The 19,963-nt window shown below is 44.9% G+C and overlaps 1 protein-coding gene and 1 pseudogene across 1 annotated transcript; both read right to left on the bottom strand.

Moving 5' to 3' along the window:
* Positions 1 to 1,334: 1,334 nt before the first annotated feature.
* Positions 1,335 to 17,483, bottom strand: CFAP20 (cilia and flagella associated protein 20). The gene is made up of 6 exons (XM_010365512.2): positions 17,072 to 17,483; positions 4,946 to 5,025; positions 4,117 to 4,228; positions 3,013 to 3,201; positions 2,550 to 2,660; positions 1,335 to 1,771 (listed from the first exon to the last, which is right to left on the bottom strand). Exons 1-6 carry the CDS (start codon positions 17,153 to 17,155, stop codon positions 1,766 to 1,768), a joined length of 582 nt encoding a protein of 193 aa, XP_010363814.1. The 5' UTR covers positions 17,156 to 17,483; the 3' UTR covers positions 1,335 to 1,765.
* LOC104664083 overlaps positions 17,195 to 19,963 on the bottom strand; it is a 15,145-nt pseudogene continuing 12,376 nt past the window's right edge.

Genomic DNA, 19,963 nt, shown 5'->3' with positions numbered 1-19,963 from the left:
ATGTTGGCTAGGCTGGTCTCAAACTCCTGACCTCAAGTGATCTGCCTGCCTCAGCCTCCCAAAGTGTTTGGGATTACAGGCGTGAGCCACTGCGCCCAGCCAAAAACATTTTTTTTTTTTTGTTGTTTTTTTTGGTTTCATTTTGTTTAATAGTAGAAGAAAGTATACAACTGATTTAGAAAAATTCTGCCTAGGTGTCATCACTGTTATTAGTTCTGTGTCCTTCAAGATCATCTAGGACACCACATAATAGGGGGATGCTGATATGTGCTCTTCTCTGCCCTCAAATTGCTTTCCCCTTAGAAATGTTGCATGTGGCAGAGTTGCATCATATACAGTGCTTAACTTCTGCAAATTCATCTGTGCCTTAAAAAAAAAAATGCAGGCAATAGTGCCAGTGTCATTCCACTCAACAGGCATCTGTCCAGAATAAGCGCAGTGGGAAAAATGGTGTAAGGTTCCAGTTCCCTCATGCGATTCCAGCGTTTAAAGAAACATTTTTCTTTAAGTCCCTACACTCAAAGCCAGTACTTCAGCTGGAACTCAAATAGGGAAATGGTGATCTGCTCCAATGCTGAGGATACAAAACGTGCTGATTACCGCACCAAAGGCGTTTAGGTGCAATTTAGACTATGTCATTCTGTCTTAAGCTCAACCTAGGACCCAATCCCTAGCAAGATGATTCCATTGGTCATATACTATTTTTTTCCCCATTTAGTCTTAAAAGTTGTTCCGAACCAGTGTATACGGTTGACCCTTGAACAACTCAGAGGCTAGAGGCACCACCCTCTTATGCAAAAATCTATGTATAACTCTTGACTCTCCCAAAGCTTAACTACTATAGCATCCTGTTGACTAGAACCCTTACTGATAATATAAACAGCCATTCAACACATATTTTGTATGAATTACATACTGTATTTTGTGTTCTCACAATAAGGTAGGCTAGAGAAAAGAAAATGTTATTAAGAAAATCATAAGGAAGAGAAAATATATTTACTATTCATTAAGTGGATCATCACAAAGGTCTTCATCATTGTTGTCTTCACATTGATGAGGAGGGGAGGAGGAGGAGGTGGAGCGGGAGGAGCGGGGACTGGTCTGTTGTCTCAGGAGTGGCAGAGGTGGAAGAAAATCCTCATATAAATGGACCCGCACAGTTCAAACCTGTGTTGTTCAAGGGTCAGCTGCATAATATGTCTTGTTCTTTAGATACTTTAATACAAGATAGTTCACAGCATGAAATGTACAAGATGTTCAATGGAAATAGTTCTCTTTTCATAGCACAAAGGAAACAGAAACATCACCATGAAGAAAGACAAACTAGGAACAAATTTACAAACCAGGAATATATCATTTTATTCATTTCCAGATTACAAGTATTACACAGCATATACACATATTTAGATAATATATAAAACATAGAATAAACTGCAGAAGAAATATTGGTCTGGAATTCCTTAAGGGCCATCTTGAATTCTGTAAGTTCATGGAAAAGGTATCTGCCCCGACACTGGGGCAGGCGGTGGAATAAGCTCCAGCGTTCACGCGCCACTCACAGGACTCCTTACCCCCACTGCACTTACAATGCAGTTACAGAGTTACAGCATGTTCACCGGCGTCCATGACAAGCAACACCGAGTATAAATAACGAAACTACAGCAGAGTGAACTAAGATAAATATGTTTTTGCATCATCCTCCACATAGTTTCCTATTTAAAAGAAGAGTCACATCCAGGGTCTATCCCTTGAGTCACAATTCCAGTTATTGCTGAAGGGAAAAAACAGAAAAGAAGCATCAGTTTAAGTTACTAGAAAATAGACGGTCAGTGTCACAGGCCCCTGCCTCTGGTGACACTTGAGTGGACAGTGACTGTGGAGAATGGACACACATCTGCAGCAGACAGGCAGGGAAGCATCCACCATTGTGTTAGCAGGTACCTATCAGCTGATAATACTTTTGGGCTGATTAAGAGTTAAGATGGGGCCGGGCGCGGTGGTTCATGCCTGTAATCCCAGCAGTTTGGGAGGCTGAAGTGGGCGGATCACTTGAGGTCAGGAGTTTGAGCCTGGCCAACATGGTGAAACCCCGTCTCTACAAAAATTAAAAATTAGTTGGGCAGGGTGGTGAGCGCGTGTAATCCCAGCTACTCAGGAGCCTGAGGCACAAGAATCCCTTGAACCGGGGAGGCAGAGGTTGCAATGAGCTGAGATCGTGCCACTGCACTCTAGCCTGGGCAACACAGCAAGACTCTATCTCAAAAAAAAAAAAAAAAAAAAAAGAGTTAAGATGGAAGATATTTTCTGAAGTTCTGTGAGCCAGTGGTAGGAAGTACCTCATCCCCTCTCACCATGGAGAGGGGAGACAGCAGTAACAGAATCTTTCACAGGAGCATTCCTGATTCAGTGCTGATGCTGAAAGGAGACCTAAGATCTTGCGATACAAAGACCCCCCAAAGTGTCAACACAGAGAGGCTCTGCAGCTGAATTCTTAGACCAGAACACCCCCAACTCACTGGTGGGCCTTCCTCTGGGGAAGACTGGCTTACCTTTGCCTTGTTCTGAACTGGGAGATACAGTTTGAACTCTGCCGGCAGCTCATCTTCTGAGTAGAGTCTGTCTGAGAAGTAAACCCGTCGGATGCGACAGTTTGCATGGATCTGTCAAGGCAATGCTTCTTTTGAGAGGCTAAACGTGACCGTTCTCCCCCTTTTCCAGAGTCTTCTAGAGGCCCTCTTCTAGGAATGGAAACACTTCATCTCTGGCATTTCCTTGGCTTGTCTTAGGGATGGATTCTGGTAAGAGGGAGGTCTTTCTTGCTGCATTCACCCCTATACCTGACCCGACTCCTCAATATTTCCTGGACCTTTGTGAGGCCAAAGCTCTCTGGACAGTGTGGGAAACTGAAGCCAGAAACACACACTGTTCTGCTACGTGGGCCACAGGCCAGTATTAGACGCAGTGTGCCCTATCCCCAGCCCGGGGCTCTGTCTGGGAAAGGAGCAGCAGTACCTGCACTCTGAGGGTCTCAATGTAATTGGTGCCGTACGCTCGCCGCGTGAAGTCTAATAAGTTGAACTGAATCTGGTTCCAGCCGTCATCCAGCCGCATGGGCATGGTGCAGATGAAGGGTTTGACCCGGGTGGTGCTCTGGTAGTTACTTGCCCGAAAGCGACGACGCACATTCTTGTCATCTAGTACCTGTGAAATACAGAGAAGCATCACACAGAGAAGAAGCTCTGTCTTGGAGGAAGCACACAACCTTGTCCAGACAACGACCTGAATTCCCACAGCTTGCTTTCCCAAGGCTGAGACTCACAGGAAAATAAACAGACCAGACACAGGTCATACGCTGCATGCAGATGGCCCGGAAGTAGCAAGTTTATCTTGTTTGTTGCCAAGACAACACCAGCTGTTTATGACATTTAACAGTCGGCTGGCTCTCAGACCATGGAGTACATAAATGTTATTCCTTTTGAAAAATCAGAAATACTAAAACAGAACAGCCACTGAGTATTAAACAGTCACTCCCCAAATGGATACCATGCTAACTCTGAAGCTTTGAAATCGCTAGATTTTCTAGGTGCTTACTGTTTCTTTAAAAACCTGGCATTAGGCCGGGCGTGGTGGCTCAAGGCTGTAATCCCAGCACTTTGGGAGGCCAAGACGGGCGGATCACGAGGTCAGGAGATCGAGACCATCCCTGGCTAACACTGTGAAACCCCGTCTCTACTAAAAAAATACAAAAAACTAGCCGGGCGAGGTGGCGGGCGCCTGTAGTCCCAGCTACTCGGGAGGCTGAGGCAGGAGAATGGCGTAAACCCGGGAGGCGGAGCTTGCAGTGAGCTGAGATCCAGGCCACTGCACTCCAGCCCGGGCGACAGAGCGAGACTCCGTCTCAAAAAAAAACAAAAAAAACCAAAAAAAACCCTGGCATTAAATTTTGATTACTAATGCCAAATTTACATAACAAGGACTGCATTGGGCTTATAGTAGAAGCAGAAAAGAATACATGCGAAAGGATAAAGACACTTTTGCAGGGCCACTTTTTCCCATCAGTTCAAAGGCTCTCTCTGGTATAGCCAAGAGTGGACACATTCACGTCCACATACTTACCTGTACTTCGAAGGTAAAATACTTCTTCAGGTTTTTGATAATCATGACGAGGAAAGGAAGTTTAATTCCCAGTGTCTTCTTGGGGTCTGCAGGGCATGTGATGTATGTGGTGCTGTAGAGAGAGGAAATACCAATAAACACACTCCTGGACTCTCTTCCTTTGTGGTATACGCAACAATAATACAGGTCCAAGAGGAAACACTGGACAGCAGATCTAAAAGAGTCAGACACGCCACCCAGTGAATCCCTCAGCCCTAAGTCAGCAGATGCTTTAACAAATGCTGGACCCAGGAATAAAAGCTTAACACAGGACTAGACAGCAGCAATAAAATATCTGAAAAATAAAGCCAGACAGTGGATCTTAGAAGCTCCTCCAGTGAGAGAAGACCTCAATTCTGGTCCAGGGGAGCCATCGAATGACAGAAAACCAAAACTGAGACCTCTATGGCACTGAAAACCACACTGTCCACCCACTGGATGAGCTGTACAACACTGCCCAGTCCCCACCCTGACACACACTTTGGTTAATAATACAGCTAATACTGACATCATGCTTACTATGTGCTAAGCAAGGTTTTCAGTGTTTTATACATATTCATTTATTTACTCCTCGCAATAACCCTATAGGAAAAATGTACTATTATTCTGTCCATTGTACAGATGAGTATGCTAAGGTCTGGGGGATTCAGTAACTTGTCCGGGGTAAGCTCTAAGTGGCAGAGCTGGACTCACAACCGGCACTCTGACTCCACAGTCTGTGCTATTAGCCTCTGTGACATATGCCTCCCTAGTACATGATGTCTCTGGGAGAACAGAGGTGGCAACCTACCTTACATTTGTCCCTTCAATCTCTAGCACCAGGGACTGGATGTCATTATCAGTGATTCTTTTGATGTGGCCATTCCGTACCTACAAGAAAGAAAATTCGATTAGTACTGAAATATCTGACAAGGCTGAATAGGACCATTTAAAGAAAACCACGGTAGCCCAAGAGGCATACAAAGAAACTTGTGACACAGTACACTGAAGCTTATATGTAAGTAAGCCATGCTATCACCTCTAGACAGGGTCACATCAACCACCACGGGAATCCCAGGTAACTTGGCAATCCATCAATCAGGGGAACCTTCTCCCCAAATACATCAACTCAATTTAGATTCAGCTAAAATCTACTGAATGCCTACTATGCACCACGAATATCACACACATTATCTTCTCACTTAAGCCTCACACAGTAAAAACAACAAGGCGGGTGATACTGTTTCCACTTTATAAATGTGGACATCGGCACCCCGGAACTGTAAATGCCAAACCCTAAGTAGGAGACTCAGGATTCAGCAGTCTTTCCACTGCCTGATACTGCCTCGTAGATTTCTTTCTCTCTCTCTTTTTTTTTTTTTTTAAAAACAGAGTCTCGCCCTGTCTCCCAGGCTGGAGTGCAATGGCGTGATCTTGGCTCACCACAACCTCTGCCTTCCAGGTTCAAGCGAGTCTCCTGCCTCAGCTTCCTGAGTAGCTGGGATTACAAGTGTGTAGCACTATGCCCAGCTATATTTTTTTGGTATCTTTAGTAGAGACGGGCTTTCACCATGTTGGTCAGGCTGGTCTCGAACTCCTGACCTCGTGATCCACCTGCCTTGGCCTCCCAAAGTGCTGGAATTACAGGCATAGGCCACTGTGCCCATCCTGCCTCGTACACTTCTTTGGCCAGAAAAGGCAAGGAAAAGCTGAGTGTTACTGAGGAAGGCAGCAACAAGAAGTGAAAGCATTTCTCCCCGGAGTTATCCTGCTTCATGCTTCCCTATCTGCTTTTCCCTAATTTTCTACTGTTTAAAGCAGGAATTCAATTCCCATCTGTGCCACACACAGACGCCTTCTTTAGCATTTTCAGCCCACACTGACCTCTCTTTTCTGATTTGTTTTTCTGGCTCATGTTGTCTAGACGACATAATTTAGCACCTCATCCCACACTGTTTTGTATTGTTTGCTGCATATGTAGGAGGTGGATGATGGGGAGGAATCAATACTCAATACAGATTCCTCCTCTCAAAATATTTAGGAAAGAACAATTATCTTCAAGCATTAAACTTTTTTTTTTTTTTTTTTTTTTTTTTTTGAGACTGAGTTTCACTCTTGTTGCCCAGGCTGGAGTGTAATGGCGCAATCTTGGCTCACTGCAACCTTCACTTCCTGGGTTCAAGCAATTCTCCTGTCTCAGCCTCCCGAGTGCTGAGGTAACAGGCATGTGCCGCCATGCCCGGCTAATTTTTTTTTTTTTTTTGTATTTTTAGTAGAGATGGGTTTCTCCATGTTGATCAGGCTAGTCTCGAACTCCTGACCTCAGGTGAGCTGCCCGCCTCAGCCTCCCAAAGTGCTGGGATTACAGGCGTGAGCCACCGTGCCTGGTCTAAACTTTCAAGCAACTAATATGGACAGAACAGAGATGTGCAAAGGCACTTTCAAAACAGGGCTGGGGCCAGGCACAGTGGCTCATGCCTGTAATCTCAGCACTTTGGGAGGCTGAGGCAGGAGGATAGCTTGAGCTCAGGAGTTCGAGACCAGCTTGGGCAACAGAGTATGACATTATTTCTACAAAAAATTAGCCAAGTGTGGTGCCGTGCACTTGTAGTGTGCCTATAGTCCCAACTACTTGGGAGGCTAAGGTGGGAAGAGGTCCAGGCTTCAGTGAGCCGTGATTGTGCCACTGTACTCCAGCCTAGATGACTAGGTGACAGAGCAAGACCCTATCTCAAAAACCAAACAAAACCAAACCAAAAAAACATGGCTGGGGTCGGGCATGGTGGTTTACACTTGTAATCCCAGCACTTTGGGAAGCCAAGGCGAGAGGATTGCTTGAGCTCAGGAGTTTAAGACCAGTCTGGACAACATGGTGAAAACCCATCTCTACAAAAAATTAGCCAGGTGTGGTGGCACATGCCTGTAGTCCCAGCTCCTCAGGAGGCCGAGGTGGGAGGATAGCCTGGGCCTGGGAGGTCGAGGCTGCAGCAAGCCGTGATCACGCCACTGCACTCAAGCCTGGGTGACAGAGTGAGATGCTGTCTCAAAAATGAACAAACAAACAAACAAGGCTGGACTATTAGGGCTGAATGGAATAGCATATGGAAAAGATCAACTAGGTTTAGAACAGGAGACATCAGAAAGACAAACATATGGTCTTTCTTTAGGTATTGTGGAAAGGGCTGTGTTAGGCTGCCATAATCAATGACTCAATCACACTGACTAAAGCTCCTCTTGTTCACTCATCACCCTTCTGATTACAATTTGGCTATTAGACTTGCATATGGGGAGAAATCAGTGTTGAGGCTGGCAGTTTTATTTTTCAACATAAATTATTAATAATATGTTTCTGTTTTTAGACATTAGTCTCTGTGACTCTGTCCCTGTGAGTCTGATCCACTCACGGTCTGCCTGGTGTTCTACAGGTGACATCTGATGTCACTGCCCACCCTTTTCACAACTGCAACCAAGTCTTGTCTCCTTGAAAAAGAATAAGCTCAAGCAAGAGCAAGGACCAGTTATGAAGCATCATTTCTATCTACAACAATGCTTAGCACTGTGCTAGCCATAAACTAAGCGTTCAAATATTTGCTGACTTCTGGAATCTGTCACCCTAAGAGTTGGCACATATGAATTGGTTCAAGGAGGGTTTTAAAAATTCCTGGATAACACATCCACCGTGGACTATTATAGGAAGCCAGAGATGCTGGGGCATATCACAAAGCCCATAGGACCGCCAGCATGAAGAATGCTTCCACAAATGGGTGCCCATTGTCAGAGACAGAATGCTGGGCTAGACGGGACCCCAGTCCCTGCCAGTGGAGCATTTCTTAGGCTCTCAAGACACAAAACGTCACATTGAAATGCGTCTCAGACAAAGCTGGCAATGTTCAATGCCCTCCTGCTTTGAATTCTGGGCCTTTTTCCAAGGAGATTAAGAGCACAAAGGCATGGCTCTGTGCAGAACACGCCACCACTGCCCACCTCATTCGCCATCTAAATGTTCCCAACCTAAGTGGCAATATTCCTCCTATATTTTCTGTGGAAAACCAGGCAGATTCAGTGAAGAAGGAATTAATCAAGAAATCATTTCCAACTAATGCGAGCAGCCCTACTGATAAGAGCTGGCAGTATTCCAACAAGATGCAAACACTACTTTTTTTTTTTTTTTTTTTTGAGGCGGAGTCTCGCTCTGTCGCCCGGACTGGAGTGTGGTGGCCAGATCTCAGCTCACTGCAAGCTCCGCCTCCCGGGTTTACGCCATTCTCCTGCCTCAGCCTCCCGAGTAGCTGGGACTACAGGCGCCTGCCACCTCGCCCAGCTAGTTTTTGTATTTTTAGTAGAGACGGGGTTTCACCGTGTTAGCCAGGATGGTCTCGATCTCCTGACCTCGTGATTCGCCCGTCTCGGCCTCCCAAAGTGCTGGGATTACAGGCTTGAGCCACCGCGCGCCCGGCCCAAACACTACTTTTATAACAGACCACTAATTATTCTCAATAACATAACCATTCTTTAAAACGGGACAAACTGCAAAGATCAAATAGACAGTTAAATTGAAAGGATTAAGAAGTAACTTGGGCCTGGAAACTGCTATTGTTAAAAAGCAACATGTTGCTATTTATCCACCCTTATTTAAAGAAAGCATGCCCTCAAATTTCACATCCCTCAAGCTCTCTCCGGCCAGAGTCAACAAGAGGCCTCCCTCAGTCACAGAAAGACCAGCCAGATCTCACAGGGAGAAAATGTTAAGGGAAACTGCCTTCTGCCCCTCTCAAAGTTTACGACTTCCCTGGGACTCCAGCAGATATGACCAATTCAGGTCTTTACAGAAGAAAACAAAGCCATACAATGCACACAGAAGCCAACGCAGGCTGGAAGGCGGATAGACTGTAGTATTCCCACACTTCTGCCCGGAGGCAAGGTAACTTTTAGTTGGATTTTCAATAACTTACTAAAGAGATTTCTCTCTCCCCCAGTGTTACTAGATAAGAAACACGCTCACAAATTGAAGTTTTACAAAATGAATGAATGTATTCCACAAAACAAGGGAACTTGGAGGGGTCAAGGCAACTTTGTTGAAGGAATGCCCGTCAGTCTCTCTAGAGTTTGAACCTGGCTGGTGGTAAGACAAACTAAACAGAGCTTTTCCCCAAGAGACTGTTTAACCTCCAAAGAAGAAAAACACAAGTATCCCCATATGACAAGCCTCCAGATGTTTGAAATCAAATTAAGTGGATTTGTTAGTGAATTATGATTTTTCTCCTTTACTGTTTAAAGGGCTGCAAATACAAACTCACTGGAAAAGAGTAGGGTGGAGGTGGTAAGGGCGATCAATCAGATATGTGCATTGGAGGGTAGGGAATTTCCCAAAGCCTTTTCTCTAGGCTCTGAAACTAGGATCAAACAGGAGAGGTAACAGGCAATTTGGGACCAAGGCTCCCCACCACCATGGCAATGTGGCTGTCACTGCCTAATATTATAAAGGTCTTCCAGGAAAGCAACCCCCTCCTAAAACCAGCTTCTGACAACAGTATACAGGAAGATACATGTCTCAGAAAGTATCAACGTCCTTTCCTTAGCTCCTTCCAGTTCAGAGGTCACTGGGCAGGCTTGGCTTTGGGATGAAGATAAAATGAACTGCTCAGCATTTATTGCTGATGGTGGAAGCAGGTTTTAACATGCTCTGTCCCTCTCTAGATCACAAAGAGTTGACTGTTTTTGATTTGTTAATTCTTTTTCATTCATGACACGTTCCTACTATCAAAGTGTGGCCTATGAGTGCTTTATTCCTAAAAAAAAAAAAAAAAAAAAAAAAAAAAAAAAAAAATCTACAGCCAATATTTTTTTATTTCATTAATTTCCCCTCCTCTGCCCATGAGCTGGAGGTACTCAAAGAGGTTCAGAACCCAGTTACTGGCAATTACAGATCATAATGGTTCTCAGCCTCTGCAGACAACAGAGGGGACCAAACCTTCAGGCTAGTCTTACACTCTCCCAGGCTTTCCATGGTTGCTAGGGCAACTAATAAAGAACACTGATTTCTCTCCCTCCCCGCAATGTAAGCCTCAGGGAGGTGGGTCAAGCTCAGGGAAAAAAAAAAAACAAAAAACTACTACTACTGGGATAGGGAGGGAGCCGGTGGATGCTATATATTTCTATGTTTGCTTTAAAAATAACACGAATTGTATCCATTCCCTTCCCCAACTTTCATTTTTCTGGCCCCACCCACTCAGCCTGGCAGGCAGCTGAACCCTCAGCCATCTGGCATCCTAGCTTTAATGACACATGCTCTAATTTACATTAAGCCATTAGAGCTGTCCGTTTCAGCAGGAAAGTTCCGGCACTGGGTTAAGGGCTGGTTTCCCAGACAGAAATCAGGCAGAGGGAGACCCCTGTGGGGAGAACTAGGCATAGCTCCGACTCAGACTCCCAGGCTCCAAGGGTCAAAGGCTTCACTCCCTTTGCTGTGCTTGACAGGGGCTATCCAGACAGCAGACAAGCTACTCTGGGCATACACCAACAACCCCTAAGGTAGCGTAAGGACAATTATGTGCAAAGCTAAGAAAAGGCAAGTGTAATTAAAACCCATGCCTTTGGATAGGTGCGGTGGCTCATGCCTGTAATCCCAGCACTTTGGGAGGCTGAGGTGGGCGGATCACCTGAGATTAAGAGTTTGAGACTGGCCTGGGCAACATAGCGAAACTCCATCTCTACTAAAAATACAAAAAAATTAGCTGGGTGTGGTGGCGCACACCTGTAATCCCAGCTACTCAGGAGGCTGAGGCAGGAGAATCGCTTGAATCCGGGAGGAGGAGGTTGCATTGAGCTGAGATTGTGCCATTGCACTCCAGCCTGGGCAACACAGTGAGACTCTGTTTCAAACAAACAAACGAACAAACCCAAAAAACCATGCTTTCGTTCAATTACAGTAAAACCCGACCCAGAATAATGAAGAACATTCTCCCAGGGTCCAGCTGACCCTGGGAAAGCCAGAAACAAAAAAGTTTTACCACCTTTATGTCCAAATACACCGAATTCTACTACTGAAAATGGCACCAATTTAATTTTTATCAACAAGGCGTGCTAACTAAAAACTAGAATGTAGGAAATTTTTTCTGAAGAGAGACTATTTTTAAAATTAGAACAGGAAATGGGAATCTAACACTATCCAGCAACAACAGCAAAAGACTCTGGTCTAATATTTAGTCTTGGAGTAGGGAAGAAATAGCAGCAGCTGAGAGAAAGACAAGGTGACAGGAAAGACAGACAAAGGCATTTTCATGAATTAATGCAATCTCATCTCATGTACTTTTAGGATGCTACCTTGCTTTTTTTGAGACGAAGTTTTACTCTTGTTGCCCAGGCTGGAGTGTAATGGCACCATCTCGGCTCACTGCAACCTCCACCTCCCAGGTTCAAATGATTCTCCTGCCTCAGCCTCCTGAGTAGCTGGGATTATAGGCATGTGCCACCATGCCCAGCAAATTTTTGTATTTTTAGTAGAGACGGGGTTTCTCCATGTTGGTCAGGCTAGTCTTGAACTCCCGACCTCAGCCCACCTCGGCCTCCCAAAGTGCTGGGATTACAGGCGTGAGCCACTGCGCCCTGCCAGGATACTACTATTAAGACTGAAAATTATACCATGTTATGCACAAGTATAAGTGGGAACAGAACCTCCTGGTATTTTCTTTACAACCAGAAGTAATGTTTACATTAAACATAAGAGTCTTTTAATAAATATAAGATGTGCTGGTCCCAGATGTCAAGGTAACATTAAAGAAACCCCTAATTTCTTCTAAGCTGTTGGTTTAGAAACTTACAAAAGTTTCTATCAGGAAACTGTATAGCCAGGAATACAGACCTTAAGAAGCTAATAATGTCACGTGTGATAAGTAGTAGTAAATTAACTTAGCCTGAAGAGTCAAGAAAGGTCACTCTGAGAAAGGCCTTTGAACTGTGACTGGAGACTGATTTGAAAAGATGGGAGTGAGGCTTGTGGGGTGGTGAGGGGCAGTGCCCAGCAGAGGGACCAGGAAGTGCAAAAGCTTGAAGGTGAGAGAACAGGACTTCCTTCAATTCAGTAGGAGGCTACTACTAAGAGGGGGAACCGGGTGAGGTCAGCCCTGCCTGGAGAACGAGTGAAGCAGGTGCCACAGCATGGGTTATGTGGCCTTAGAGCCACATTAAGGGCTTAGGGCTGGGCGAGCCATGGTGCAGCAACTAAATTCTTCTCATTTCAGAAGTCTGGTTTTACTGTATTTCCTATTCCTAGACATCTGGATGGTGGGCTCATTTCAAACAGCTTATTTTAGTTTTGAGCAAATTCCTCAGTCCCTGCCATATTTAATACTAAATGTCATTACTTATAAAGTACTAACTACAGTCATGCATTGCTTAAGGACGGGGTTACGTTCTGGGAAATGCCTCATTAGGCAGTTCCATGGCTGTGTGAATATCAGAGTGTACTTACACAAACTTAGTACAACATCCTACACACCTGGGCTATATGGTATAGCCTATTGCCCCTAGGCTAAAATCTGTACAGCATACAACTGTACTGAATACTGTAGGCAACTGTAACACAATGGTAAGTATTTGTGTTTCTAAACGTAGAAAAGGTACAGTAAAGTACTGTATAAATGATAAAAAGTGATACAACTGGATAGGGCACTGGCCATGGGTGGAGACTGCAGGACTGGAAGTTGCTCTGGGTTGAGTCAGTGAGTGAGTGGTGAGTGAATGTGAAGGCCTAGGACATTACTGAACACTTTATGAACACCATACATTTATGCTACACTACATTTATTTTATTTAGTTATTTAATTAGTGCTGGGATTACAGGCATGAGCCACTACGCCTGGCAGGCTACACTAAATCTATTAAAAATAGTTTTCTTTCATCAATAATAAATTAACCTTGGCTTACTGAAACTGTTTTACTTTATAAACTTTAAAAATTGAAAAAACTTTTAGACTATTTTGTAATAACACTTAGCTTAAAACACAAACACAATGTTCAACTGCACAAAAATATTTTCTTTCCATATATTTTTATTTCATAAGCTTTTTCCTATTTATTTATTTATTTTTTACTTTTTAAACTTTTTTGTTAAAAACTAAGACACAGACACACACATGAGCCTAGGGCCGCACAGGGTGAGGATCATTAACATCAATCACGGTCTCCACCTCCACATGCTGTCCCACTGGAAGGTCTGCAGGAGCAATAACGCACATGGCGCTGTCATCTCCTATGACAACACTGCCTTCTTCTGAAATATCTCCTGAAGGACCTGCCTAAGGCTATTTTACAGTTAACTTTTTGTTGTTGTAAGTAGAAATATGTTCTAAAATTATGATAAGGCCCGGCACGGGAGCTCATGCTTGTAATTCTAACACTTTGGGAGGCTGAGGCAGGGGGACTGCTTGAGCATAGGAATTCAAGACCACCTGGGCAACATGGAGAAACCCTGTTCTCTACAAAAATACAAAAATTAGCGAGGTGTGGTGGTGAGGGCCTGTAGTCCCAGCTACTTGGGAGGTTGAGGTGGGAAGATTGCTTGAGCCCAGGAGATCGAGACTGCAGTGAGCCCTGATTGTGCTACTGCGTTCCAGCCTGGGCAACAGCAAGACCTTGTCTTAGAAAAATAAAATACAATAAAATAATGATAAAGAGTACAGTAAATACACAAGCCAGTAACATAGTCATTTATCATCAAGTGTTAGGCACCATACATCATTGTATATGCTACACTTTTACATGACTGGTAGTGGAGTAGGTTGGTTTACACCTACTCACAAACACGAGTAATGCATTTGACTTAATGAACAACTACTATGCCACTAAGCGATAGGAATTTTTCAGCTCCATGATAATCTTACGGCACCACTGTCATGTGTAAGGTCTGTCGTTGACCAAAACGCCATCATGTGGTGCATGACTGCATATACTATAACTCTGTTGCTAAGGACTTTATATACAGCTTCACTGAATCTTCATAACCGTAAGAAATAGATGAGAAAACTGAGTGGTTAAGGACATGGCTAAGGTCACACAACTGGAACACAGCACAGCCAGGATGCAAATCCAAGATGTCTGACCACACCCTAGCACTGAGGTTCTTAGGTAAGATACTGTTCTTCCGCTTAAGGAACCTGCAGTCCAGTGGACGATCTGCAATAGAAAACTGCCAGCCACAGGCGTAAGGAATGTTTAAGTTGAGATCTGAAGGATGAGATGGAGAGGAGGGGCTGTGAGCTTCAGAGTGTCAAATAAATTGCAGGGGTTACAAACACTAAAGAGCAAGCCATCCTCATAAAAGGGAAGCTTGCAAATTCACTGGTATTGTGAATACAGTGCTCACTTCTACACAGACACAGAGCCTAAACAAAAGTCAAACCAAATTTTTCAAGATTCTTCAAAGAAACCAAACAGAAATTCTCTCTATATATACTCAGGAAAGAAAACAGTAAAGTTTTCTGGAAATAAAATAACTATAAATAGGCACCACAGTCAATATATACCTAGTGGCAAAAGTCAAGGCCATGTCTAGCTAAATGTAGACAGTCCTCAACTCCCCACAAACTCTGTCCTTATTACAACTTTGCCTTAGTACCTGGGAGCAGGAAAAATGTTTTCTCTATCTTCCTAAGTCTACGCAAAGCCTGTCACTCAATAAATCTTTAATAAGTACATCAATTCCCAGCATTCCCCCTACTGGATTGAATTTCCAGCACTTTCCGAGGACTTATAGCTGAGAAAAAGCACACACGACAAAGCTGAGGGATACGGCCCCAAACTTTTTTTCTTCTCTTTCCTTCCCTTGCCCCAAGACGGGAACAAAACCTCAATCCTAAACATTTTTCAACTGAGTCTAAATAAGAAGAGTTAGAAACACAAAATTAACTTTTACCATTGTGAAGATTTTGCTTGAAATGAGTATTCTAAAGGTTTTGCCAAAATGTCTGTTTAATTTACTCCAAGTAACCCTGCCAATCGATTTAACAATGTTTTCACACGTGTTTATGTCATCAGGGTACCATCCCAACCTCTAGTGGCGTTGTTAAGGGACACAGTGCACCATGGTTACTTTGCTTTTATATTCTTGGGTAAACATGTTGACCAGTCAAAAAGCCACATTTGAAAACTAAAACAGCACACAAGATCAAGCCCAGAAGGGTTAAAATGGAAAACTGATACAAGTTTCGTAACAGAAATTCCGAGGCCCCCTACTACCCGAATTCTTTGAGCTTTAGTAAGTTCTCTGATCTGCTCTGAAAACCTCTCCTCCTAGGTCAAGTCCCATTCTTGATTTCAATCGCCTTATACTGACACTTTGTTACAATTCAGTTTCCAAATTCCACTGGCACAGAGGGCTCGCCTCTCTTGATGCCTTCTGACAGCCCATAACTGAGTCAAGCGACAGCTGGGAAACCAATCTCCTTACAAAGTTCCCAGGCACCCCGGGCTCTCTTTGTACAGACGCAATTTACAGTTTACGATGCTTTATTCCATTGTGAAAAAAACCATGAAACCAAAAACCTCAGTAACGCAGCAACGTTAAGGAACTGCTTTCCTGTACTCCGGCACTAGCTCTAGTTTGTGGATAGAATCATCTGAAAGAGAAGAGATGGGCAGATTTTACATACACGAAGGCCCAACTTCATTATATTCAGATTTTTCAACTATCCTTATGAAAGTAATACTATGAACACACCATCCTCAAAGCTGCCCTCAGAATGCAGAGTTCCCTAGTGGTGACAGGCAGAAAGCTGCCCATGTTCTCTCCCAACTTTGTGTGGCCCAGAGCTGTCATCTGTGGATAAGGAAATACAGAGGCTTGTTCCGAGATAAAATCCAAAATTCTTGGCTTCATTACCAATAAACCCTGCTGAGATTATTCCACATGCATCTCTATAAAAAGCAGCATTCAGGATACCCACACTCGACATTCTCCCAGAGAGCAGTACTAAGAATATGACTGAAATTCCACATTGGAGTGCCTCCCAGTAACTTATATTCAAGAAATAGTACAGCTGATTGCCTGAGAATTTGCATGAAGAACGAAATACCAAAGTAATAAAATGCAGACCAATTCATAGACAGCTAGATCTTTCCTCACATCTGCAAAAAATAGACTCATCTCGTGGGGCCAAACACAGTATCATCTAGTGGATGCCTGAATAAAGATGAGGCCTGTACTTGGCTCTGAGTTTATTAATCCAAACAAGACTTTGACTGTCAGCATTCTGCAGTTTTCCTGATGGAGAAATCAGGCACCGAGGGCATAGTACAGGCAAGTCACAGTGAGTGTGGAGCAGGTGGCAAGGGCCACTGAATTCTGACTTATTTGGGATCAGTGGGAGGAAGGGAGCAAATGAATGAAATTTAAACATCACTGGCTTGGCCGGAGCTTTTCTGTTTGCGCCTCTGTAAGGGTGCCTGAACAAAGGCTCTGTGTCTAATGCCCAGCACCGTGCCTGGCACAAAACAAGATATCAGTAAATATTTGGAATCCGTGAATAGCAGGTACTTTCATCTGTACATCCCCGAAGCTCCCTCAAATAAGTTCGTGCATTTCATGCTAGGAGATGGGCACCATCAACCCCATTATATTGGTGGGGAAACAGTGGCTCAAAAGAAGGGACTGACCGACCAAGTCAAGTCAGCAGCAAGGGTCGTGGCCCTAACCACACCACAGCTGCAGGACACTTAGATCCCAGCCACGCCCACCCACATGCACCACCCCACCTCCTCCGCTGCTTACACTACGCCCCCACCTCGCGCCCCAGTCCCTCCAGGCTGAGGACAAGGCACAGCAGCGTCCTCTCGGCCTCTCCCAGGCCCTAATTCGACACAACCATTCCCCGTTCCCAGTCCCCGGACGACGAGGGGGTGCAGCCCCTCCACCTCGCACCGCCGCCACCCCCAGCCCGACCTTTTTGTCCCAGATTTGCAGGGGCTTGCTGCCGATGCTGTAGAGGATGGAGAGGAAGCCGCTCTGGAACGTATTTTTGAACATCTCGCCGGCGGCCTTCTCCTAAGCCGCCCCGGAGCCGAGCTAGGCCCAGGAGTAGATACACGCACCGAGCGGCGAAGGCACAGCAGCAGGCCGGCCCTGTTCCGAAGAAGGGTGGTTGAGCTCCCGGCCTCCGGATCTGCAGTCACTGATGGCCGGACTCGGACGCGGGAACGCTAAGTCCGCGATCTTCAGCTCCTAAGCTGCGAGCTCAGAACGGAAACCACAGCAACTACCGCCCGCGCCGCGGTATTTCCCCGCCTTCAATGGAGGCGGAGGGCCGCCCGTTGCTTAAAATGAATCCCTCCGCCCATCTGAGCCCGCCCCCGGGAGCGCGGGGTCCAATCCCGTTACAAGAACCACGGACTTCCGTTTCGTTGCGCTTGTAAGCCCCGCCTGGTCCCACCTTCTCCTGAGAAAGAGCTCAGTTGTGAAGGTACTATTTTTCTTGCCGTCGTCGCAGAGAGGCCTTTGGAAAAGCGGAAGGGCACGGAGGGTTCTGGCCTTTGTTGCTGGCGCCTGCGTGGTGTCATGGGAACGTGGCGGGGCGGTGAGTGACGTGAGGGGGCGTGACGGCCAGGCCGGGAGGAGTTGCCCGCGCGGGAGAAAAGAGGCTGGGCAAGGAAAGTGGCTTTGAAGAGCTTCTTGGCGTCGGACGGACGCCTAACAAATGCTAGTCGGCCAAGTACAGGATAAGGTTAAAGGGAGCTAACCAATATTGAGCACTAACTGTGATGAGAGCCTAATATACATCCCTGCCTGTCATTATTCACATTGTGGCATGCAGTCAAAGCGACACTCTGAGGAAAATGTATCGCCTTAAATACATTGATTAGAAAATAAGAAAGCCCAAACATTATTAGGCGGGGCGTGGTGGCTCACGCCCGAAATCCCAGAGCTTTGGGAGGCCGGGGCAGGGGGATCGCTTGAGTCCAGGAGTTCAAGACCAGCCTGGGCAAAAAAACGAGAGCCTTCCTCTACAAAAAAATACAAAAATTAGCCGGGCGTGGTGGCGCGCGCCTGTAATCCCAGCTACTTGGGGGTCTGAGGTGGGAGGATCCCTTGAGCCCGGGAGGCAGAGGCTGCGGTGAGCCGAGACCATGCCACTGCACTCCAGCCTGGGCGACAGAGCGAGACCCGGTCTCAAATAAATAAATTAAATAAATAAATAAATAAATAACCCTGAACATTAAGATAAAGGCAGAAATTAATAAACAAAATTAAGAAAATTGAGTTGAACCAACAACTGATTTTTATTATTTATTTATTTATATTTGAGACAGGATCTTGCTCTGTCACCTAGGCTGGAGTGCAGTGGCGCAATCATGGCTCACTGCAGCCTCGACCTCCCCTGCTCAGCCAATCCTCCCACCCCAGCCTCCAGAGTAGCTGACTACAAGTGTGGGCCACCATGCCTGCCTAAGTTTTTGTTTTTGTAGAGACAGGGTTGCACTATGTTGCTCAGGCTAGTCTCAAACTCAGGCTGGTCTGCACTCCAGCCTGGGCAACACAGTCTCTGAAGAACAAAAATAAAAATAAATTAATACAGCCAGGCGCGGTGGCTCACGCCTGTAATCGTAGCACTTTGGGAGGCCGAGGTAGGCGGATCATGAGGTCAAGAGATCGAGACCATCCTGGCTAACACGGTGAAACCCCGTCTCTACTAAAAATACAAAAAATTAGCTGGGCGTAGTGGCGGACGCTTGTAGTCCCAGCTACTCGGGAGGCTGAGGCAGGAGAGTGGCGTGAACCCGGGAGGCGGAGCTTGCAGTGAGCCAAGACCAGGCCACTGCACTCTAGCCTGGGCGGCAGAGAGAGACTCCGTCTCAAAAACAAAAAATTAATTAATTAATTAATAAATACCTAGAATATTTTAGAAAGCACATAAAGTAAACTACATTTTGAGTGTAAAGGGAAATCTCAAATGTTGACATACATCAGTCACTGAACATCTACCTAAATATTGTATTTTGTGCCTAGGCCTGTGCTGGGTGGTATGACTGATAGAAAAGGAGTCTGTAGCTAATATCATTATTAGCAGTTTTTGTCCATTATAGCAGTAAGTTGAACAATTACTACGTGTCAGGCACTATGTATTATTAACACCTTAGCATGTATTAACTCATTCAGTCCTCATGTCAGCCCCCTGAATAATCCAGCCAGAATTTCCGGACATAGTGAGAAAATATATGAATCTTATTACTGTAGAAAGTCAAAAGCTTTTTATATGAAACTTATTTTTGGATGATTTCTGGAGACGCTATACCTTAGACTGATGAACAATGTATCCCTTGATTGTTATTAAATTGTTAAAACATCTTAGGCAAAAACTTCAGTTAAGAAAAGCAGACACATTAAAGAAAGAATTGACAATAGAAGAGTTATGATGATTATTCAGATACTACACACAACTTTACCCACTTGGAAATCTATATGAGATAAATTATTTTCTAGGAAAAAAAGAAAAAAAATTCTTTTTTTCCTAGAAATTGGATCTAGAAGTAGAAAACCAAATAAACAATAATTATAGAGGAGAATAAAGGTTGTGATTGATCCCCTTTGGAAAGGTTCTGAGTCTAATTACTTTATGTGAGTTTACTTTGTTTTTCTTTTCTTTTTTTGTTTTGAGACAGAGTCTCATACTGTCACCCAGGCTGGAGTGCAATGGCGCAATCTCGGCTCACTGCAACCTCCGCTTCCTGGGTTCAGGCGATTCTCCTGCCTCTACCTCCCGAGTAGCTGGGACTACAGGCGCCCGCCACCATGCCCAGCTAATTTTTTGTATTTTTAGTAGAGACGGGGCTTCACTAT

Source organism: Rhinopithecus roxellana, chromosome 20 (assembly GCF_007565055.1).
Source record: "Rhinopithecus roxellana isolate Shanxi Qingling chromosome 20, ASM756505v1, whole genome shotgun sequence".
NCBI classification, from domain to species: Eukaryota; Metazoa; Chordata; class Mammalia; order Primates; family Cercopithecidae; genus Rhinopithecus; species Rhinopithecus roxellana.
This window is presented reverse-complemented; position numbering and strand designations above follow the sequence as displayed.

Bases quoted from the DNA above. Each gene is read 5' to 3' on its own strand.
- CFAP20 (XM_010365512.2), bottom strand. From the start codon at position 17,155: ATGTTCAAAAATACGTTCCAGAGCGGCTTCCTCTCCATCCTCTACAGC. The intron at 4,229-4,945 runs GTAGGTTGCCAC...CTCTCTCTACAG, and splicing joins ATTGAAGGGACAAATGTAAG to CACCACATACATCACATGCC. The intron at 2,661-3,012 runs GTACTGCTGCTC...TTGCCTTGACAG, and splicing joins TTGAGACCCTCAGAGTGCAG to ATCCATGCAAACTGTCGCAT.